Source organism: Ascaphus truei, chromosome 2, assembly GCF_040206685.1.
Source record: "Ascaphus truei isolate aAscTru1 chromosome 2, aAscTru1.hap1, whole genome shotgun sequence".
In the NCBI taxonomy this organism is placed as follows: domain Eukaryota; kingdom Metazoa; phylum Chordata; class Amphibia; order Anura; family Ascaphidae; genus Ascaphus; species Ascaphus truei.
The window spans coordinates 324,721,917-324,747,581 of NC_134484.1; the positions used below are offsets into that span (position 1 = coordinate 324,721,917).

Sequence of the window (25,665 nt, forward strand, 5' to 3'; positions counted from 1 at the left end):
CGGGGTGAAGTCACGCCACGTGACCCCGCGGCGTCATTTGACGCCACTAAACAAGGTGAAGGGGCGTGAAAGCCAGGGGGAGGAGGCAGAGTGGCGCAGCTCAAAAAGTTTGCGCTCCCCTGCCTTAGAATACAGTGTTTCCAATGCAGCTTGGGAGTCTGGGTAATGACATGCAAATGAGCACACAGTGTCACATTTTACTTCTTAACCTTTTAGCATGGACAACCCCTATAATCTTATGCCTGCCACATTACACAGCTTTTCAGCACAGCCGGGTTTACAGAAGTGCATAGCCAGAAAACCTACTCAGAGACAGTTGTTTCAACCTTTTGTGTCTTATCAGTGTGAGGCTGGTTATACTGGTTTTGCCATGTGAAACTGGAATAGGTTTCAGTCACACATTAAATAAGTTATGGTGGGTGAAAAAGTAACAAAAACCCTCCACCGTACAGTGAATAAAAATAGCGCTTGTGAATTAGATTTCAATGGTCAGTATTTATTTATAAAATATTTTACCAGGAAGTAATACATTGAGAGTTACCTCTCGTTTTCAAGTATGTCCTGGGCACAGAGTTAAACAAATAATACATGGTTACAAATACAGTTACATAAATGAACAGGGTATACATTATATACAAGACATTGCGTGCACTGCTCACACTGCACACACACTGCACACACACTGCACACACACTGCTCATTGCTCACACTGACACACACTGCACACTGCACACACACTGCTCACTGCACACACTGACACACACTGCACACACACTGCTCATTGCTCACACTGACACACACTGCACACTGCACACACACTGCTCATTGCTCACACTGCACACACTGCACACACACTGCTCATTGCTCACACTGCGCACACTGCACACACACTGCTCATTGCTCACACTGACACACACTGCACACACACTGCTCATTGCTCACACTGACACACTGCACACTGCACACACACTGCTCATTGCTCACACTGACACACACTGCACACTGCACACACACTGCTCATTGCTCACACTGCACACACACTGCTCATTGCTCACACTGACACACACTGCACACTGCACACACACTGCACACACTGACACACACTGCTCATTGCTCACAATGACACACACTGCACACTGCACACACACTGCTCATTGCTCACACTGCACACACTGCACACACACTGCTCATTGCTCACACTGCGCACACTGCACACACACTGCTCATTGCTCACACTGACACACACGCACACTGCACACACACTGCTCATTGCTCACACTGCGCACACTGCACACACACTGCTCATTGCTCACACTGACACACACTGCACACACACTGCTCATTGCTCACACTGACACACTGCACACTGCACACACACTGCTCATTGCTCACACTGACACACACTGCACACTGCACACACACTGCTCATTGCTCACACTGCACACACACTGCACACACACTGCTCATTGCTCACACTGACACACACTGCACACTGCACACACACTGCACACACTGACACACACTGCACACACACTGCTCATTGCTCACACTGACACACACTGCACACTGCACACACACTGCTCATTGCTCACACTGCACACACTGCACACACACTGCTCATTGCTCACACTGCGCACACTGCACACACACTGCTCATTGCTCACACTGACACACACTGCACACACACTGCTCATTGCTCACACTGACACACTGCACACTGCACACACACTGCTCATTGCTCACACTGACACACACTGCACACTGCACACACACTGCTCATTGCTCACACTGCACACACACTGCACACACACTGCTCATTGCTCACACTGACACACACTGCACACTGCACACACACTGCTCACTGCACACACACTGCACACACTGACACACACTGCACACACACTGCTCATTGCTCACACTGACACACACTGCACACTGCACACACACTGCTCATTGCTCACACTGCACACACTGCACACACACTGCCCATTGCTCACACTGCGCACACTGCACACACACTGCTCATTGCTCACACTGACACACACTGCACACACACTGCTCATTGCTCACACTGACACACTGCACACTGCACACACACTGCTCATTGCTCACACTGACACACACTGCACACTGCACACACACTGCTCATTGCTCACACTGCACACACACTGCTCATTGCTCACACTGACACACACTGCACACTGCACACACACTGCTCACTGCACACACACTGCACACACTGACACACACTGCACACACACTGCTCATTGCTCACACTGCGCACACTGCACACACACTGCTCATTGCTCACACTGACACACACTGCACACACACTGCTCATTGCTCACACTGACACACACTGCACACACACTGCTCATTGCTCACACTGACACACACTGCTCATTGCTCACACTGACACACACTGCACACTGCACACACACTCAAAGCACATAAATGCAATTTGGGGGGAATCCCTTATCTGTGTCCTGGCTGTCCTCTGAGCTGTCCCGGGATCTATTGCCACCTTGTTGTTAAATCCATTGTGGGAGTGATGACCCTCTGGATGGTAGCCTCAGGGGGTTCCTACACTCTGCTTGACTGGTGGTGGCTGGCAATCTCCTCCGTTGCAGACGATCCCGGAAGTGACGTCAGCATGTGATGACCCGGCCGTGACAACTTCCTCCTCTAAGGAAAGGGATTCCCTGGGCCCGCAGTGGCTGTTTTCCACTCGACTGACAGAGCTCCGTGGAATGTAATAATCCTATTTCTAGATCTGTACCACTCAGAGAATGAAGAGGACTGATGTAAATATATGTATGTGCAATAAATGGTCACACTCGACTCCTCTCTCGTTTTTCACGTCAGCAGCCACAGACACACGTTGCCGCGCACCGCAAAACCAGGGGGCTGGGAGGGGGCTGGGAGGGAGAGGGAGGAGGGATGAATGGCCGCCATTTTTTTAAAACTTTTTATTTATTTATTTAATTAACTTCCTTCCCTCCTCACTCCCTCCCTCCCGATCAGGCGCGCGGCGGCCATTTTTAAAAAAAATTAGCGCGACCCCGTTACTAACGCGGTGGTCTCGGGGTGGACCCCGAGGACCGCGTTATAACGGGGTTTACCTGTATATATTATGAGCGTATGAAACAGTTACAGACCAGGTTAAAATGTGAGACAGCCTTAGATTTGAAAGAACTTAAACTGGTGGTGGATGTGAGAGTATGCGTAGATAGTAAAAATTGGTTTGGCAGAATGTTTATTAGGAATAAAGTAGAAACCATGTTCTCATTATGGGAATTTATCGAAAATGTCAGGGGATGTTATCTTTCTTTCATTATTGTGGAATAGAGAGCACTTTGCTTCATGCTCCAAACATTTTCATTCCTGTAAGAAGATATTTTTACACTTTTTATTGGACTTTTCTTAAAACGTTTTCAGTGGGTAACCTCCTTTCCATTTTCACCTCGAGGTTTCCTTTGAATATGTCTAAATTTGTTGGTAGATGGTACAAAAAAATAAATATATATGTAACCATGTGTTGCAATAGTCAACAATGTACTGTACTTTCATTTGAGTATTATTGTTAGAATACATTCATATTAGTGGATAGAAAGCGCCTTTCATCCCTAGGATATAAAAAATGATCCCCGGTGATGTGTGAATCAGTCACCCTTTGTGTTTCTTTTACAATAGACTAATCACTGTTGATGGTTATCAGTGGCAATTGCAGTTGATAATCTCTGCTGGATTATCATTATGTCACAAGCGAAGTGTAAGCAAACACTGCTTTGAAGAGGAGTTCCACATGCTCCTTGCATTGAACTAAAGACCAGGAACTGTTGACACAGAACAAATGGCCTTTCTTGCCTGCCTTGCTCTTGTCAAGTGCCGGTATTCTGTTGCTGACTAGTTTGCCTCTCTAACGCTACGAACTGTTTGTTTGAAATATGTCGTAGAACGTATTTAAATAGTAACTATTATAAACATTGGAGTTGTTCAAATAAACTCGGCCTATGTGCCTTGTGAAGTGTAGGAAAGCTAGTTTGCCACAGTTTACCTTTAGGAAGAATGGGAAGGAAGCTGTCACACACACACTCTCAAGTAAAGCATTGGCGCTCAAGAGCAACTGCCCCATTTAACTCTTTTATAAAGTCGGCAGGCGTAAACTTATAGGAGTCCATGCTAAAATGCATAAGAAGGAAAGAGTGACTCACTGTGCGCATTTGCACGTTATTACCCAGAATCCTTGGCTGCAGTGGAAGCATTCTTTGTTAAGAGATAATGGGGGAAAGCAGGATTGCAGACCTGCCTGAGACATATGAATGTGCTCACCAGTGGTATTTTTATTTGCTGTTCATGTCACCAAACACAATTTGGAAGAGTTTGTCAAGGTTTTGCAAAAAGGCGGTCAAGGATTTACTATTTAATTGTGCCAAACAACGTAAGAACTATGAAAACGTACATCTAAGGGCTGTTATATGCAGCCGTGCGTGCCTATGCGAGCGCACGTGCACGTGCCGCATGCTTTTCCTGTCTGTAGAGCTGGGACCTGCAGGTAATGTATGTGTGTGCATGGGTTGTGTGAGTAAAAGGAAGTCCTAAATAAGATTTTTTAAAGAAAAAAAAAGTTTAATAAATATTTTTTTTTTAGTTCTGCAATCATTGACACACACACACATCCACACATACGCATACATACACACATATGCATACACACACACATACATACATTTGAGCGCAGGCAGCGGCTCGAAAAGATGAATTTCCTCATTTTCGCCGCTGTCTGTCGGCTTCCCTCTCCCTGCCGTGCGCGCGCGGCCCTTGTATTGAAAGGCTGACTAACGTCAGCCAACTAAAATTCCGCACGCGCACACGGCGTAGCACGCGCCCGGCACTATAGACCGTGCCTAAGGCTTTGCCTATAGTGCCGCCGACGGCGACACAATGGGTGACGTCGCCGTCGCCACCGGCGAAAGTTATGTTTCGCCGGTCGGCAGCATCGCGGGATTCCCGCAATTTGATTTGTTAAAAGGCCGTCACATGACGCGACGGCCCTTGAAAAATCAAATTTTGCCGGCGGCGGGTTTTCGCGATGGCGTCGCTCCGTCGCTTGTCGCCGTCGCATGCACTATAAGCGCACGAGGCGGCAATGCTTTTGTTTTTGGGCGAATTCGCCGGCACTATAAGCACGGCCTTAGTCAGCATTGTTGATTTTATGGAATCGCACAACAAATGTGGCTAGTGTCCGCAACATTGTTCTCCAGCAAAGTTGAATACTGCTAGTCAACCTGTGTGATTTCCCTTTTAAGTAGAAACTCCTCAAGTATTTCCTTTGGTTACAAAATGAAAAGAAAGAAAGAAGGAGAAATGTATATAAAGAATGCAGAGACCGGGGATCTGGTTAATGTCCTGTCAGATTGGGGATTAAGAATATGAACTAAGGAATTCATCTTGAAAAAATAGAGGGGGTTTGAGGTGCAGCTGCCAGGAGGCAAGCTGTGAGAGAGAGATGGAAAGGGAAGAAATGTGGGTGCGTTATTAACTCCTTAATTACTACGAAAACTGCAGTTCATCAACCCAGTTCAGATCTTCTTACATTTGTTTTTTTTTATAACCATTAATATTATAGAACACTTTTTTTTTTTTGCTGACACAGGGGTTAGTGAGGAACTGGGACCTACCTATCAGGCCGCGGGCATGGCCAGCGCTTAGCCGCTGACCCGCGCTGAGGCAGTGGACTTATCCTCGGCACCCTTTATGAGGGCGGCTTTAGGAGGGGCTTCCGCAGGCATGCGGAGACGGAGGAGACAGATCAATTTAAGTTTTGGCGCTGAGGAGAGTGGAGGGCCGGTCACGTGAGCGATTTGCCCAATGAGGGTGAAGCAACACCGTGACATCACTGGCCCACCCCCAGACACGCCCCCGGACGGCGCGCGCACTAAGGCCAGGGAAAGCACCCGGTTTCCCTCAGCCTCCGCGGCGCGCCTCTGCACGACTTCAGTCTCTATGGACTCAGCCTCAGAAGCAATGCATTGTGCGTGTTCTGTAATATTTGCATATAGTTGGTTTTAAGGGCCCAGGTTAGCAACGCTGTGAAATGCATTTTTTTAAATTAAGAGTTAAGAAACAACTGGTTAAGGTAGCAGAGATGCTGCAGGTGATTGCGTCTTCTGTAAAGATCTCAAACCTAAGAAGAAGAGTGAATTCTTGGAGCGCGAGTGACCCCCTGGTCCATGACCAGGGAGGTTCCTGGCGGTTCCCCTCTCCCCCCGCCTTGTACCCACATGCAACGTACAAATAAAGACAGGAAACGGGAGCAGGAGGTAAAATGGCCGCGGCTATTTATTTATACAGAAAACCTAATGGGGTAAATGCACTCCCTGCCAGAGTGTGCTCCTTTGACAGGAGGGGGAGGGGACGGTCAGCCGGCCCTCGAACCGCTGACCTTGTGTCCCCTACGCGAGCGGGCTCTCGAGGTCATGGATAACTGACCTTGCCCACTCGTACTCCCCCCGGGCTCAAACGGCCCAGCTCCCAGTCTGGCAAGAACAAGCACCTACCCCCCAAGAGCCGCCGCGACAAAGGCAAAACTGGTCAATGACACCTCCTGTTCGGAACCTCGTCCTTTCACTCAGCACAGTATCAGCTGTTCGTGCTGTAACGGAACAAAGAACCATTAACACGGCATACAATGCATATGTCCACATTCCTGGGAATACCCTGCCCTGCTCAACCTTCTGCTGCCGTTCATTACATGATTGCAATCACTAACTAAGGGGATGGGTGGGTGGGAAATCGTCTGGCGGGCAGCCAAAGAGGATGTGCTGCCCGCCAGCCTGGCCTTAAGTAGGCCTTCCTGGAACTCCTCCCCTGTCCTGGGGAGGGAGGTGTGGGGGCGGGCCAGCGAGGGGAAGGCCGGACCCCCCCCTGGTCATGAAGCCCCCCCGCCTATGGCTAGGGGGGCCGCTTTCTGTGCAATACCGTTGCTGTCTCCTACCACGATCGTTAGTTTGCGTGCGGCTTATTACACAGCACTTAGCAGCTGGTTTGTGGAACATCAGTCAGGAAATTGTATGATAAATTGGAGGTAGCCAGGTTTGCAGGCACTTTACTCTGCCTCAGCAGTTTTAGTTTGGCTACGGAGAAGCTGTCATGCGATATTCTGTCAAGGGGCAACATCAGGAGATGGATCACGTACAGTAACCGTTTTCACATATATTTGAGCTATGATGTTCACCAGCTGTTCTGCTCATGTGTAAATAATAAACCATGAGATGGATAATTATATCGGATGCCCAATGTATTATGCAGCCGTGTTCTGAGCGTGTATTTTGAGACAGTTCCTTATGAATGATGTACTGTTTCTATTTCTTACAAGGACCTACAAAAAAAGATACATTCACATACAAGGGGATTGCATTTCTTGACAATGCAGAAGGATCTAAAAAAAAAAACATTATTGGTTGTGTGTATGTACTACAGTTTTGCAGCCAAAAGTAATGAATAATGTCTACTTTTCTCGTTCACCCTCTGTGTAGTGAGATTTAATACGAGGGGATGAAGCAAAAATGTATCTGATGAAGATGAGTTTTTACTGGTGTGTTCTTCTACAAAATACAGGCACTGTATGTAGGGCTTGACAATGTGCTGCAGACGGTCTTTCAATGAAGGGGCTAATTTGCTCCCGTCAAATGGATTATGAGAGTAGCGGTGTGCCCATGTGATTTTATACAGACCTAAAACTCTTCTTCCCCTGCTGCATCTAACATTGTGCTCTTATTGGTGAGAGAGACCCTTGTTCCTCCAAATTGGTCAGCAGCTTTTCTAATAATGTTAACACATTGGAGAAGGAGCGGTCAGTGAGTAAAGACACTGACTGGCACTGAGTTTGACGCAGGGGAACCTGGTTCAATTCCCAGTGTCTTCTCCTTGTGACCTTGGGCAAGTCACTTTATCTCCCTGTGCCTCAGCACCAAAAACATAGATTGTAAGCTCTACGGGATAGGGACCTGGGCCTGCAAAATGTCTCTGTAAAGCGCTACGTAAAACTAGCAGCACTATACATGAACATGCGATTATTATTTTTATTATTACAAAGAATGAAAAGGGAAGAAAGCCTGTAATATATACAAATAATATATGATGTGGGGGTAGATTTTGTTTGACAGCTGAGAAGTTTAAGAATGTACATGATGCCCATCCCTACATTAACATGTATGTATAGGCACCAAAAAACATAGATTGCAAGCTCACCTGGGCAAGGGACTGTACGGTGTCGGTAACAATCCCTATGTGCTGCGTGCCGCGCACTATAGTGTAATTGTGGAGCGCTTTTGTCCCTTGGGGAGAATGGCGCTCTATGAGAAAGTTATTATTATTATTGTTATTATATAATATTGGAATGTTTGCTAATGGATTGCTGAACAGATCGGAATTATATGACATTGGTTTTATGTTCCAGATTTGCAGCAACTTGTCCTTTCAGTCAGTGTGCCCGCGTAATCCCCATAATTGATCTGCTTAATATTTCAGGAGATTTGCGCTGTAAGTTGTTTAGGTTTCTTGCCTAGTTCCTCTGTTTTTGAAGTCGGTGTTAATCCTTCCATTTTCATTTGCAGATCCGCCTCACCTGTTCCCAGCTTTCCATCCGCCTGTGCCAATCGACGCGAGACATCATGAAGGGCGTTATCATTATGAACCAACTCCCATTCCCCCACTGCACATGTAAGTAAAAGCTCTCATATGTTTGAATGTGAGCGTGATTCTATGCTGAGGTCTGCAAACGTGCCTAGTACAGAAGCCACTATTTTCTCTGAGTCAGATAATAGATCAGGAGCAGATGGGACTTACTTTCTTGAGAAGGTCATAGACCGAACTGTTTTTAAAGACGCATTCCAACCGGCACTTTAAAAAAAAATATATATATATATATATATATATATATATATATATATATATATATATATAGATTGTTTAATATATGCAGCCTTTATTGAAAACTAATTAGCTAAGTTACCGATTTGATTTGTTCTCCCGTGATCGATCATCAAAGATCTTGCTTTTCCGGGTTCACACCGTGGCAGCCTTTTAGTTTCAATCTATCCTTCGCTCAGTGTAACTCAGCAGCTACAATGTAACCTTATATTACTATGGCAGTGTTTCCCAACTACAGTCCTCAGGGAACCCCAACAGGTCAGGTCTTAAGGATATCCCTGCTCCAGCACAGGTGGGTCATTTTCACTGAGCCACCTGTGCTGGAGCAGGGATATCCTTAAGACCTGACCTGTTGGGGTTCCCTGAGGACTGGAGTTGGGAAACACTGTACTAGGGTAACATTATCTATTACAGTTTGCAGCTCAAACGGCTGGAAACATTGGCAACAAATTATCACAAACAAGAAAGTGATGCAAAGATCTTGCACTGCTGGGGATATGTGCTAAAACCTGCTAAAGAAATCAAAAGATGCTCAGTGTATTAAAACTCATTAAAAGTTGCATTAAGAGTTGAATCATATATATTTTTTTAAATGCAGTAAGTATTATCTAATACTACAAAACAGATTTATTTAAAAAAAAAAACACATGTCAGATATTGCTTAGATTGCTCTCTACAAGTAGATCGTATGCAAGTTTTCCGAACTCAGACTCGGAGAAGTTAAGAACTATGGATAGAGGGATAAAGAAATAAAATGTACATTTTGCAAGTCAATATCCCTCCTGTATCTGACAGTGTGCAGGGAGGCAGACCTCTCTCCCAGGTCATATTTTGCTCCAAAGGAGCAAAAGGATTTAGTGGAGTGTCAGTAATAAACATTCTAAGGTCCATGCCGATGCCAGTCTAATTAATGTGTATGAACATCAGACTGGTGAAGGGGTTCTCAAAGGAATAAACCTACAGTAGCTTTGATATTAGACATAACACACCCTTCTCTTCCATAACTGGCACACAAGTTTGTATGCAGATTGTCAGTGCTATTAAGGACCTAAATTAATGGCACAGTGACTTTAACATTTTAATGTAGAGATTTCATCTAATACACAATTTCCACGTCTCTATCACTTAACTTCCACGTCAGTGCCCCAAATCATTGATTTGGATTTACCCACATACTGTATATAGTCCTGTGAAGCAAGATGAGGAAATGGTTGGTTTCGAATATATTACAAAATATACTAATCTGCAATGATGCTGAGTTATAAGGAGGAATAGAAAGAAAGCGCCGGCTTTCAGAAGGGGGCTTGTTTCCGGGCTGCTTACACTGTATTCCATGTCTGTGGCCATTACTTACATCTCTGTAATTATGTCTAAACGGACGAAAAATTAGGTTCTTTTTAAAACAAGTCCTCCTCTGTGAGCGGGATTAATTGATATTAGCACTCCTAACTACATGCTGAAGTACACATATAATGATGTTTGCACTAGCTCCACATTACCACGCTGTAATTTCAGAGAAAATGTGCCAGAAGGTATGTAATAGATCTGTGTCACAATTTTCCATGGGTATGATTCCCCTCTCCCTTTTTTTCTTCTTAAGCACTATTTCCACTGCGATTTGTGGTTAAAATGCCACGGTATAAATAAACTATTGTTATATTACAATGGGATTATTTACCCCATCAGTGAGGAATTAAAATGCAGCAATACTACATTCCCTCTTTTTTTCTTATGTGTATATGTAAAGCGTGTGGCAATGTATAATTCTACATTCTTACCTAAGCTGGCAATCGTTGTGGTGACCCTGTTATAAATCTGTCAAAATGCCGAATGTGTGCCTAACATAATGGCTGCCTTTCAGTTTCAAGCAATCCTTCAGTCAGTGTAACTCAGCAGCTACAATATATCCTGATATTACTGTAACATCTATTGTTACCGTTTACAGCTAAAACTGCTGGGAACATTGGCAACAAATGATCAATAACAGGAAAGTGTTGCAAATATCTTGCACTGCTGGGGAGGTGGGATAAAGCCCGCTATAGAACTCAAAGGGGATTATGCACTAAGCAGTGATAAGTGGTTTTAAGTGAGATAAAAAGCCATTATAGCGTGATATTGCCTGCTGTGGGATTCACAAAGCAGTTATAAGTCTTTTAAGTGAGATAAATGCCTTTATAGCGTGATACTGTCTGCTATGAGATTCACAAAGCAGTGATAAGTGCTTTTAAGTGGGATAAAAAGCCATTATAGCACGATACTGCACTGTTATCACTGCTTTGTGAATCTCACAGCAGGCAGTATCACGCTATAAAGGCATTTATCTCACTTAAAAGCACTTATCACTGCTTTGTGCATAGCACCCAAAAAAACACTTATCACTGCTTCGTGCATAACCCCCAAAGGGTGCTTTAAAACTCGTTAAAAATGGCATTACTGGTTGAATAAAAAAATAAATAAAATAAAAAAAACAATCACTATTATCTAATACTACAGAAGTGATTAATTTAAAACAACAAAACCAATGATCTCCGTTTGCAAAGCATGGTATTGTATGCAGCTACTGTACACATTTGCAACGGAGAGCTACACAGAGCTGCGAACACACAGCAGTTTGTTATCACAGTCTCAATATGGGGGGATCCAGCACAGCCTTCAAATATCGTAGTTATCAGTAATAATGCTCAATAATAATAATAATAATACTTATTATTATTATAAGTATTAGGAGGTCGGTGGAGTTGTTTTACGCTCAAGAACCTGATACGAGCTTGATTATTCTTTAAGTAAACCATGTTAAAGTGGTTAAGAAAAATGTGACACTGTGTGCTCATTAGCATCCCACCCCCAGCATTTTCACTCAAACAAAGAATGAAAGAGGTTTTGTTATTGATAAATCTGCTTCTGGCTTTAATTTATAAAAAATGCTGCTATTCTTTGCACCAGTCCTGCACTCATTTCACAGCAGAGACGTTGAGAAATAGCGCCACGATTCTCTCGCCTGACACTATCATGTCCCGCCAGTAATGAGGTCACTTCAAATTGCAGCTGCCCTTAGATCAACAAGCACACATTAAGACTTCATCACTAAAGAGCATATTAAATTAAAATCTCATAAAATGAAGTATGCTCTGTATTAGCTGGTTGACACCTCATTTGCTTCTGAATGAGCAGGGAAATCGCAAATTAACCTGCCTTTGTTTTCCCAGCCGTAGCGTGTTTAGTTGTTAGAAGAATTGCAATTACTGATGATAATAATCCCCCAGCCATATAAATGGAAAAATGTGGCATCTTGTTTAAGAATGGACTGAAAAGGAAGAAATAAGGTCTACATTGTTTCTGTATTCTGTTTTGCATTTCCTTTACGCCACAAGTAAAAGGTAACATTTGTAAAGGGCTTGAGAAACCAGTGTGAGACATGCAAAGGCATGTTTGAATGTTTTCTTTCTTCGCTGCATCTTATACAGCAGAGAGTTTTAGTATTTAATTGTTTACTTGTGTCGCATACACTGGTAACATTGTGTATATATTCTAAGCAAGACTATCTTCATCGAATGCTTAATAGAGCAGGGGTTCCCGGGCCTATCATGGGAAACACCATTGTTTTGAGCTGATGGCAGAATGACGCATTTATTTACTAATTACATTGTGCTTATGCGTGCAAACTCTTAGGACTGGCTTCACTATATTCATCTTCAATAATATGTTGAGGTCATGCTAAATATCTGATGTGGGAGTGGCCAACTCCAGTCCTCAGGGGTCATCAACAGGTCAGGTTTTCAGGATATCCTTGCATCATCACAGATGGCTCAATCAGTGGCTCAGTCTTTGACTGATCTCAGTGTTCAACTGAGCCACATATTGAGCCACCTGTGCTGAAGCAGGGATATCCTGAAAACCTGACCTGTTGGTGGCCCTTGTGGGCTGGAGTTGGCCACCCCTGCTCTAATGTATCTCACAACATTATCAGGACCTGGCTATTGTAGCTCGTGTATTGTAATGACCATAGACAGAGGATGAGACACGCACTCAATATCAAGGGTAATAGAGGTGGGGTACTTAGCTGCCGGTGCGCTGGTCCTGGGGAGCTCCTGTAGTCCCAAATGTTCCAGTACAAAGAAGAAGAAGCAGGCACACGGTCTTAATCAAAAGGAGGTTTAATATGCCATAAAGTCCAATGTTTCGGCCGTCTAATACTGCCTTTCTCAAGGTGAAGGCTTTCTCAAGAGCCTTCACCTTGAGAAAGGCAGTATTAGACTGCCGAAACGTTGGACTTTATGGCATATTAAACCTCCTTTTGAGTAAGACCGTGTGCCTGCTTCTTCTTCTTTGTATTGTAATGACCATAAACATTTTTTTCTACAAAAATCAAAACAAAAAATGCTAGTTAGGCAAATTGAAGAAGCTAAAAAAAAATCTACAAATAAGATCTAGATCTACCAGTGAGCTGCAAACCAGATGGATCCAGACGTTTGTTTCACATTGTCTGTTTTGTTATTCGGAAATTCAGTTGTGCAAAACAAAGCACCTACAGTATATAGATCAACACAAGCGTTATACCTTTAAAATGCCGCAAAACATTCGGAAAAGTATGGCAGTGCCCATCAAGTAAACTAAAATACAAATATACCAATATTCATTTCATTTTTTTCTACTGATTGAAATATCGAATTGGGTCATCAGAGTCGAGGAATGCAGACTCTAAATATAGTGTACGGTTGGAGGCCCGCACTAAACTCCTTGGACAAAACTCCTGTGTTCTTTGTGCTGCAGTCAGCAGTCTTCGTTGAGTGAGCAGATATTGACTCATGTATTCACAATCAGTGAACCAGAATCAAGCTGGTTCTATAAAGGCTGCTGTCAAAGCTGCTGCAGTGGCCGACGAGGTAGTGAACTGTAACAGACGTTTTCCCGAGCACGAAGTTACCTGAGCAGCGTGACATCAGTGACTACTGAATATTAGTGTGAGCTTTCCCATCCCCCAAAAGAAATATGTGTTTTGTAGTGTTCATGCTAAATTGATGCTACATTCAAATGCTGTTGTACACTCAGACTTAAGTCTGTATATTTCAAAGCAGACTTCAAAGTTCCATACCACTTCTCAACCACTGTGATCATGTCTCTTATTTCAGTATAAAGATGGGATAGTTTATTTTTGTGCTTCGAATTTGTAACATAGGTGTAAAGTACAACGTACTGCTTGCTATATACTGTATAAAAAAAGGAAGAGCCAGCACACAATATATAGAAAACAATGAGCTCACAATTGGCAAGTGCGTGGGTCATTAACAGTATATAAAAAAGATATATCCGCACCCCCCGCCCCCTTTTTTTTTCTTTGTGTGAACTCATTGCTGTATTTTTACAGAGTAAATGGTAAAATCAATAAAATATGAGTATTATATAAAAAAAATAAAGCTATATCTGGATACCCGTTGATATGGATTAAATACACATTTGGAGAGAGAGGGTAGAGAGAGGAGAGAATTGACCCAAACTCACATTGCCTAAACAAATACACTCACCACAAACACCAGTGGAAGGAGAGCATATAGGGAGATGTACCATGATACCTCACCATAGTTCAAGTACACAGCCTACATTGAAGTAGAACATTACAGTGAGAAGCAGAGATTCTGCAGAGTGCACCAGTGACGGGTTAGGATACAGTGCAGACACCTGTCACACTTTTTTTCCCCCCGTTTAGCATATTTGTTTACATATGATCAACTGTAAGATTTTAGAATAAAGTTGATTATGAGCGTAACAACTAATTCAACATTGCTACCCATATTGCTTTTTTCCTTTTGGCTTGTATTTCACATTATACATATTTTTCTAATAATACCGTAATAACTTTATATCATGAAGCACTTTTCTCCCAATGGGACTCCAAGTGTGACTGGTACCATTTAAAAGTAAAATAATACTAACAATACTGCAACAGCAGAGTTTTCAGTAGAGACTGGACCTATACCATGGGGTAAGATTAGCGCATCGGAGCTGTGATAAATAACAAACATTTGAAGATGGATGTTCTGAACAGCACAAAGCAGACATCGGCCATTGTGGTTAATGTAAGAGCCTAGTTAGGAGCTCAACCAGAATAAAGGGTGTCTTTTTTTACTCATTAGTGGGAATGTCCAAAGCCAGAAGTGAAGGTCAGACATGTTGAAATACCTTTATCCTTATACAACAAAGGGGGACAAAAAAGACTCCTTGGTTATCTGAAAGCCGTGGAACACGGCTCCGTGAACATCTCAGAATAAAAGAACCATCACATTAGCTCATAGGCAGGCCAACAAGTATTTTATTTTGTATGAATGTCTCCATATAGTTTGAAGTTTGTTAGGGTGGATTGGCATGACTTGAATAAAACGATTCCTACTTTATGATGTCTAAGAAATAGTGGTTTCTGCAGAAAAAAGTTTGGGTAAAAAAAATACAGGAAATTGAAAATCTTACAAAGAGTTCTTGTTTTCTTTTCAGTTTCCATTAGAAAGTATATGGGGCTTCTCTGTATCAAAGTTAAAAGGTTTGTCGCAACTCGCGCCGATTATATACCTGCGCCAGGCAGCGTCTATGTAGTAATCTTAGTTGTGCCATTTTCGGCTGCGTCTGTGTCTGCCTGCGATGAGAGCTTTATGGAACAAGTGGGCAAAGTTAGGGTGGACTTAAATTTTCATATTGACTCGGATCTATGTATTAAAAAATGTGCGACTTGCATCTCTTTTCTGCGTCGGTTTTCTCTGTCACCTTAAATGTGGTGTCTTTTTTTTTTAGTGGAGAATACTAAAACAGCATGCGTCAAATTCTAAAATAGTAGAAATATACTGTACTATTATGACGAGTTTTGTACAGAAAGAAAATGCTATTTTTTTATGCTACTGCGTTGGCGCATAAATAAATAGAGGCCATAATTTGAATTCGATCAAAAAGAAAGTAAAGCCTTTGCTTCTGCGGGATGAAACATCAGAGATGCCTAAAACAGTGACATACAGTACTTCAAAATAAAGCACAAGAAAACAAGGCAAGGCTTATTGTAGAAAGAATACAAATGCTTGTTAAATCCCCAGTCCCACTTTGCAATATACACTGGATTTGAAAAAAAAGTGAAAGGACTCGGGGATTTGACGGCTTTTTTACCAGTTGTGAATAAAGGCTCGTTCATTACCACAAATTTTAGGCTTAAAAGCCTAATGGCAAAAAAAAAACCCACCAAGAAATGTTGTGGTATATTCAATACATCCTTTGGTTGCTAGAGACCAATGAAGGGATGGTGTATAAATAATGTACTTAACATATTCTGCAGTGATCGTGTTGACGTAATTCAGTACAGAGTTAGAAGGGATTTCTTAGAGAATTCACACTGGGAGCCACAGAAAATGGTCCACCCCGAGAAATGTTTTGAGAACAGAAATTCCCTGGAGCGCACAACTGCTGAAGGACTCGAGCCCCTGCTCAACATGCTATGAATTTGCCATCCAATGTAGGAGTACAGCCCAGCACCATTCACACGAATGGGACTAAAATCTTCTCCAGCGCCGGGAAGCAGTTTCACATTAGTTTTATATCAAACAGAGAGACCTTAATGAAGAAAAAAGGAATTGGGTAGAAAAAAATCCGAACAGCAAAAGCAAATTCATGGTATACATAATGAAAAAAAAAATTAAAAATGAAAACTCAAAGGTAACATTTTATTTCACAAGCAGAAGATTGTATTCAAAAGTATAAATTTGTGTTGGAAAAAAAAACCACCCAAAGAATGTAGACATTTATTATCCCTGAAGTCAATGTGATTGTTTCCCCTGTTCTCATTTCCATTCCCTTGTTATGCTTGTTCTTAGTGTTTGGCCCTGCTGTGCTCTCCTCTAGAATATTTACTAGTGTGAAGGGTGTCCTTTGATGAGACTTTTGTGATGTGCTCTCCCACTATAGTTCCCATGTACTCAAGCGTTAGCAGGACCATTGTTAGAGGGCTTTTGTTTTCTTTGTGGAACTGTTTATTTTTACTTTCTTCCCATAGGGATGCCTGGTCTTTCTTTTCCCGCTTAGCCCTCCCTACCAGCTCGTTTTCTGCATGAATGACATTCCTCGGGCCGCCAGCCCCTTGGTTCTTGTAGAGGGATTGATTCCTGCCTCACTGATTAGTCCCCACTCACAGCTGCCCTGACTCAGTAAACTGCCTTCTAAGTACTCCTAACCTGTAGCCCAAACTACATTTCTTAACCTCATTAGTCTGTAGGCCACTGCCTACATTACCTTCAGTTAGATCATACAACAACTCATGCTTATTCATCGCTAGCTTATTCAAGATTATTTGTTCCATTTGTAATGAAAATAAGCACAGGGAAAATATGTTGATAAATATAGAGCCAGTAACCAACCCAGTACTGATGAAACTCAAAAGGTTGAAACAGATGTCTGTGAGTTGGGTTACTGGCTATGTACTTTTGTAACCCAGGCTGTGCTGAAAAGCTGTGTAATGCGGCAGGTGTAAGCTTGTAGAGGTCCATGTTAAAATGGACAAGAACCAAAAAATGACACTAATTTGCATGTCATTACCCAGAATCCCTGGCTGCAGTGGAAGCATTGTATGCTAAGAGACTATGGGGAAAGGCAGGGTTGCAGACAAGTAGTATTTGCTTTTGCTTTAAAATAAAGAATCCCAGATTACATTTTTCGAACAGCCCTTTATTTTGTTTCCAGTAAACCTGACCCAGTTAAGCCTAGCAACAATTTCGTCACTTTATATGTACAGCTATATTTATGTGTATATGTGTATATATTGTGATGCACATACCATCTTTTAGTCCCAGATTAAGGCAGGAAACGTAGTATTTCTCAAGATGGAGTTTATTTACAGGGATAAATAATATACTAACAGGCCCACCGTCCCTTTAAGTCAAAACAAAATCATAAAATAAACTCCTACTTCTCTTTGGAGACTAACTACACATAAAGCTTTAACCCTTACTACTCAGATGGACAGCTAAGATGATTACCACCCCAAACCGGTACTATTATGACAACATATAAAGTCTCTGCACACAGCAATAAAGGGTTTCGCTTATCTATTAGTCCAGGGTTTGCAGCAGACGTCCCCACTTCAGTGCGGCCTCGCAGTCTTCCTAGGTGAGCTCAGCCCCTCGATGGTCCAATATTAATGATAAGACATCCCCGCTTCAGCACGGTCTCTCGTCCTTCCTTCTTTTTCCTGGGATTAACAACCCAGGCATTCCCAGCAGGCTCCGCGACCACCGTCTAGTGGGCCTACGGGGCTGCGCCAGCTTCCACAGCTGGGGAGAACCCTTCTCTCTGGGATATTAGTCAGTCTCTCAGAATGGCAGCTTTCAATCTGTCTTTTAAAACACGTCCTTGTTCAGTCTGCTCAATTAGGCAGAAGCTACTGCTGGGTTCTCTAGGGAGATTAACTATATGTGCGTTGGAAAGTCCTATAACTGCCCTATTCCAGCACCCAGAGGACAGTGATGGTATCAAAATACACACATCTGAAAAGCGCAAGCTCCATAGCGTAAGCTCCATAGCGTAACTATAAAAATGTTAATAAAAAATAAAACAGTCCCATGGACTTTCACTCCCAAGCAGGGTTGCCACCTCTCCGGGTTTGACCCAGAGACTCCGGGTTTCAGGTACTTACCTCCGGGCTACAGTTCAGCCTGTCAATCTCTGGGTGGCGGCAGTGTGGTGCTGCGGGTGGCGGCGTGCTGCGGCGGCCGGGTCTCCGGCATTCCCCAGTATTATTCTGCGTAGCGTCATGATGTCATGTAGCATCCCATTTCTATAGCAACACGGCATCATATGACGCCTCGCAGCCATGTTCACTGCAGTTGGAGGGGGTTTTGCCGCAGGATGTCGGGAGACGCCGCTGCCGCAGCACGCTGCCAAGTAAGGGAATTTTTTTCCCCTCCGGGTTGAAGGTGGCAACCCTGCTCCCAAGTGAAGCAGGAAAACTCGCATTTGAGAGTGTTAAAACTGTACTGCACAAGGCAACAGGCTCACGGATACAATGGAGGTCTGCGAGGCAAGTCCCAAAGAGTCCGGGCTTTTTCCTCGCCAGCAGTGAAATGATGTCCACAGAAATATCAGGTCACACACAGAGTCAGCCAGGAAAAAGCCAGGATTGTTTGGGACTTGCCTCGCGGACCTTCATTGTATCCGTGAGCCTGTTGTCTTGTGCAGTACAGTTTTAACACTCTCAAATGCGCGTTTTCCTGCTTGACTTGGAAGTGAAAGTTCCTGGGACTGATTTATTTTTTATTATCATTTTTATACAGTTGCGCTATAGAGCTTGTGCTTCTTGTTCTTTTTTCAGATATCTTCCTTGTGATGTGGTTCATCACCATCTGAAGCTGCATTGAAATCTCTTCTCGTCATAAGCTATTGTTCTGGACTTCTATACTGTATACAGATCTATCAAGATCACTACTTTACTATAGGGCTGGTTTGCGCTGTTTAATTAATTTATATTATAAGAGCTATAATACAGTATGTTTAAGTATATATGTTATTATTTATTATATACACGGTTTATTATATTTTACATTCTTTCACTATCACTTTGTATATACTTGTCACAGCCATTCACATTATAGGTTTAGCGCTGCTATATATATATATATATATATATATATATATATATATATATATATATATACATATATACATATATAATTTATGCTATGATTCGTGCTTTTCTAATACAGCTTTTAAACATAAAAATACGTTGGTTAGGGATAACATTAACCTAAAAATTAAAGCTTAAAGTGTATGAAATGTAAAAAAAAAAAAAAAAAAAAATCCTAATTTTTCAGCCAGATCTGTCTTTTTTAGATGACAAATGTTATATTTTTCCCCTTGCAATAAATCCCCTCCACTCAGTACAAGTCAATGGAATATGACAAGGTCTCCATCCTGTGCCTCTAAGATCTCCATGATGAAATGCACACACTGCTACACATGTCAGAAAACACACTGTCATCTGGAAGATGTAACATAGAAGCTTGGCCCAAACCACAAAGGGCTAGTTCTAGGATTCAGATCAGTTACTCCCTCCCCAAAGCTAGTGCCACTTCTTGGCAGAGTCTGTTCCCCTGCAGCGCCTTGTAAAAAAGAAAGTAGGTTTGTTATGGCCACTGGCCACGTCTGCAGTTTAGATGTAATTTTTCTTCCCAGTTGCCCTCCCCTTTTGTCCTCTAACCCAAGTAGGCAAATCCAGCTCTGCTATCATGGCCACAATTGGTGGTCAGGGAGGATTTGAGAGATGTTAGAGAGGCAGTATGCATTTGGTTCATTTGGTCTCTGTCTATAAAAGGCCCTTCATACAGTTTGAGACGTGTGCTGTTTTGCTTTCTGCTGTAGCATGACAGCCTGGAATCCAAAAGACTGAGATTTAGGAGACCAGAAACCAAATTAATAGGTTTATACAATAATACTTAACTCAATATGCTAGGCAGCTGGTTCCCTGTGCTGGAGATGACTGTAGTCCCATTGATTTGAAAGTAGCTGATCCCAGGACTGGGAAGCCACTTCACATCATATTGAATGGGGGCCAAGGAGCGAGACTTCATTAAAGTTTACAGGGCCTGTGATGAATGAATGAAGCCGCATTGAATGAGACTCACAGCAGATGCAAATAGCGAGGGCATAGCTGTGTTGGTATATATTCCCTGCTGGCCACCTAGAGCATTCTCAAACTTTCAATTTGACACACACACACAGCTCTAGATGCAAGGAGCCACTCTTAGGTTGGATCAGATAAGTCATTAGCAGGTTATCTGATTGCAATCCAACTTTTCACAGCCTATACAGGCTTTAAAAAAAGATCAGAGGTGAAGAGGTTAAGCAAAGAGATGGAAAGGAAAAAGCGCAGGTCACATGGAACACTTTCTGGCTTTGTGCAGCGATACCAAGCACAGCCACTCTGCGGCTAAGACTTCATGATTAATGGTGTTTATTCTTGACAGAAGCCTCCTCTATTTATCTGCAATACAGTTTAGCGATTTTATCAGTCACCTGAATGAGAAATATTCAGTCATACCAATATTGCAGTGTAAATTGAGTAGAGTCACTTTTTATTATATCTCGCAGCCTTATCATCCACACAGTAATTTTCTCCCAATGGTTTGATACGGAAAGACTGGATTTAGCTGTACTTGACACAAAGCCTCTTCAATTTCCACTGAAAGTTCAGCCTGCTCTTAGAAATGCAAAAAAAAAAAAATACCTTGCTCTCTTATCCAAGCAATTTCAGGATTTGAAAGAATACAGATAAAGAAGCAGAGACCTGGATGGGAAAAGCGATGTAAATGTGGAAACGTCTAATAGCTGTAAAGTGACTTGTGAAAAGGTCCTTCAGTATATTAGAAGTTTGAGGCTCAGTTTCAAGCTTTTTGCTTTGATATGTAGCCTGCACTTTGTTCTAATCAATCACAATGCAGCTCCAGTCATCAGACAGGCAGGGACCTATCCTTCATCTTAGAAGTCATTTCAAACTTGAAACCCACAACTACCATGCAGAATATTAGCGGTTGCATTAATGTCGGTAGAAATACAAGTAAAAAGATGTGGGATAAGTGTTTAATAAAAAAAAAAGTGTGTCCACCTTATGAAATGTGGATGGGACTATTGCAGAGTAAATAAGTATTGAATGTTCTTATTATGACTGAACAAATAAGATCATTTAAACCAGGTACGTCACAATCAGAATAGACTGGGGGCCAATTTTTAAATCTGATGGCAAGAATCGGGCGGGCCGCATCACCAGAGGGGCGGAAGGAGCCTATGACCTAGCTGAGTAGGTGACATTTTTACACCAGATCTAACCATCAGTAAAATATTTACCTTTATTGTTCTGCACTAACTCGACACCGGTTGCAGCGATGTAACATCACTTCTTTTTTTGGAGCTTTGCTCACTCACTAACACACACTCAACATACTCACTGACATACTCACTCACTGGCATACTCACACACTGACACACACTCACTGGCACACACACACACACACTCACTGACTTCGTGCCAAGTCCTACCCACTACGATTTCCCCCCCACACACCCCCCTGCACACTAAGCGACGCACTGCCGCGGCCCGTCTCAGCACTCCCGAAGCTGCTTTCATGTCGCACTAGTAAAGCAGGATCAGGTGCACTGTTGCCAGTCGCGGCAGTGACTGTGACAGACAGGTCAGTCAGTGCCGCAACATGGGCCACATGACAAAGTTTCCTGGCCCGCGTGTTTGACGGGCCTGATTTAAACATTGGCAATCAGATGCACCACTATCACGACCCTGTTTTGCAGCCAATATTTGCTCATGCACGCTCCAGACATTTGAATAGGTATTTGAGCCCTCTCCCTAGTTGTACTAATTGTTTAAACGAAATTAGCTTGTTCTTAATATCTGAACTCCCTTTTTTTTCTTCTTCCAAGTTTAAGAGAATTGACTGAAATCAACGCAATTGTGCATTTGAACAGCTGACTGTCCTTTTGATCCTTTGGACGCCATGGTTAATAACAGTGATTCACTTATTTTTTATTTTAAATGCTTTCCAGTTACAAATAGCCACACACGGTTGACATTAAGGGTACATTGTTCCATTCTAGATGTTCGTTTAATAATGATGGATTTGGAAGGACTGCTGTAAAAAGCTCACCTGGACTGAATGTATACTGCCAACGAGCAGATGATAAATCATATTACTGGCTGAGAACTATGCATGCTTTTGCACTTACCTCAACTTCCTTACATAGAGGTTTCCACTTGCTTAAACAATTGAGCCTTTTTAGGACATGGTACTTTTCCATGGTAAGCAAACTATCCATTGTTATCTTAAAGGTGGCATTCCGTTTAGCATTAAATACAGCAATTATTGTAAAATCAACATCACATATCTTTAAGTGTTTCATAATTTTAAGATGTTTTTAATATATTTGCAAATGTAGGATTAAAACTCTAGACTCAGCAGGTACCATGGGATGTACGGAACCATATTTACCAAGCAGTCTTCTGCCACAAGGCACCTGCCGGAGCTACACCTTGCAACCAATTCAAGTCAATGGGCTGTAAGGTGTCTCCCAGCACCAGAAGGGTGTCTTGTGGCAGAAGACTGCTTAGTAAACATGGACCATGGTGCTTTCACCAAGAGAAGCCATACATTAAAGAAGATGCTTACTATATGACCTTCTCTGCTGCTAGTAAGCTGAATTGAAAATGATAGTACAGATGGAACCGTAAAGGTAGCACACATAACAGAAGCAGAGTCACATCTTTATTACAGACATGGTTAAACACGGTGTTTACGTCCATTAAGACTTTCATCAGGGAGGGACAGATGGACAGTAATTAGCTTTAAATCTATAGCAAGAAACAATAGTACATGTGATATTGTAAACAACATGTCTTTGTTGTGCATTGATGCAGATATAAATTGCTCAATACAATCATAGTGGGAATCCGCCACCAGTCTGGCCATAATTGTACAGGAAACACTGTAAAGTTCTCAGTAGTATGCATTTATAAGAAAACTGCAGGTGTGAGATTCCCAAAGGCTGTTTGACAAATTAATTGCTTCCTGAGGTATGCGGTTTCACACAGTGTGTCCTTTTCGATTGGCCCAAGCTTGGTCTAAAGTAAAAAAAATAATATAACATTTGCTGCAGATTGCACAAGGCATCGAGATGAGACCCTGTTACTAATGGAGCTATAATATTTTGATGTGCGCTCTCATAAGCCTCGAATATTTCAGTGCCATTTAGTAGATAAATAGGGAATAGTGTTGAATATTTATGTTTACTGTACATCTATATTAGTAAGAACACACACACACACACACACACACACACACACACACACACACACACACACACACACACACACACACACACACACACACACACACACACACACACACACACACACACACACACACACACACACACACACAAGATACATTTTGTTAACCCCCTAGGATTTTCACATATTTCAAGCCTAAAATGTTATTAGATCTTAATCTAAGTCCTAATAATATATAAAGATAACCTGATTAAACAAATGACAGAAAAACATGATACTTTTTCAATATTTATTTATTCACAAAGGATTCAACATTCCATATCCATGTGTGAAAAAGTATGTGAACCTTTAGATTCAGCATCTAGCTGGTGGCGCCCCCTTGAGCAGCAATTACTTCAACTAAGCATTTCCTGTAACTCCTGGTCACTCTCACATCGGTTTTTAGGAATTTTGGCCCATTCCTCCTTACAGAACTGCTTCAACTCAGTGATATTTGAGGGTTTCATTGCATGGACAGCTCGGTTCAGGTCCAGCAACCACATTTCAATGGGATTTAGGTCCAATTTTTGACTCGGACATTCTAAAACGCAGAATTTCTTTTTCTGCAGCTATTCTTTTGTAGATCTGCTTGTATGTTTAGGATCATCGTCCTACTGCATGACCCACTTTCGCTTCGGTTTCAGCTCACAGATGGATGGCCTGACATTCTCCTCTAGAATCTTCTGATACAATGCATGGTTGTGTCAATTATCGCAAGCCGTCCAGGTCCTGAGGCGGCAAAGCAGCCCCAAACCATCATACTGCCACCACTATGATTGACGGTTGGGATGAGGTTCTTCTGTTCGAACACAGTGTTTGGTTTTCGCCAAACATAATGTTTCTTATTGAGGCCAAAAAGTTCCACCTTTGACTCGTCTGTCCAGAGAGCATTGTTCAAGAAATCTTGTGGATTATCTATGTGATCTTTGGCGAATTTCCGACAGCAGCAATGTTCTTTTTAGAGAGCAATGGTTTCCTCCTGGCTATCCTTCCATGAATCCCATTCTTGCTCAGTCTTATTCTTATAGTTGAGTCATGAACACTCACATTAGCCAAGGTGAGAGTGGCCTGCAAATCCTTGGATGTTACTCCTGAGTTCTTGCTTGCTTCCTGGATAATTTCCCAATTTGTTCTTGGAGAGATTTTGGTAAAACTTTCTCCATTTGTAGACTCTATCTGTCTGACAGTGAGTGGATTGGTGAAGCCCCACATCCTTCTATATGATTTTGTAACCCTTTTCTGCACTGAGCATCAATATCTGCTTTCCTGAGGTCCTCAGAGCTTTCTGTTGATCGCGGCATGACGTGTTTCCACACACCCGTATGGTGAAGACCAAACTCACAAATTTTCTGATATTTATATAGAGTGGGGCCTCCCAAACACACACCTGAAGATCTACCTAATTATTGAAACACCTGATTCTAATTATCCCCTTTAATGTAGCTAATAAAAACAGGGTTCCACTTACTTTTGCACATATATATGAATCCGGATCGGCAGTGATCAGTGGGATTTACCAGTTATTACATCTTTTTTGGGACTTTCATTTTGATTAAGCCACTGGAGGTGTTTTTTCCATTGAGGACGTTTATGTACTTATAAAGTCGTTATCTACAGATCTGCCCAGTTTTTTAGAGCACCACACAGTGTTTTTTCTATTACTTTTGCACATACACTGACTCTTAATGACTCATTATTTGTCTAATTCATACATCATGTTGATTCAAAAGACACGGAATTAGTTCATGTAAACCCTATTGGATATTTAAGAAGGTCATCATGGAAAATCTATGGAATTTCCGTAATTATCATTGGGGTTCACAAACTTTTCCTTGCGTGTGTGTGTGTAATATATATATTATATCTCCCTGCACAAGCTT

At 42.3% G+C, this 25,665-nt stretch overlaps 1 protein-coding gene across 5 annotated transcripts in view; it reads left to right on the forward strand.

The window, feature by feature from the left end:
• The window catches only part of GLI3 (GLI family zinc finger 3), a 233,465-nt gene that overhangs the window by 121,415 nt on the left and 86,385 nt on the right, over positions 1-25,665 (forward strand). For all 5 annotated transcript variants that reach the window (XM_075586595.1, XM_075586592.1, XM_075586594.1 and 2 more), the window contains one exon: positions 8,619-8,724. In XM_075586595.1, the coding sequence (XP_075442710.1) occupies positions 8,619-8,724 (106 nt within the window). The remainder of the gene's footprint in view (positions 1-8,618; positions 8,725-25,665) is intronic.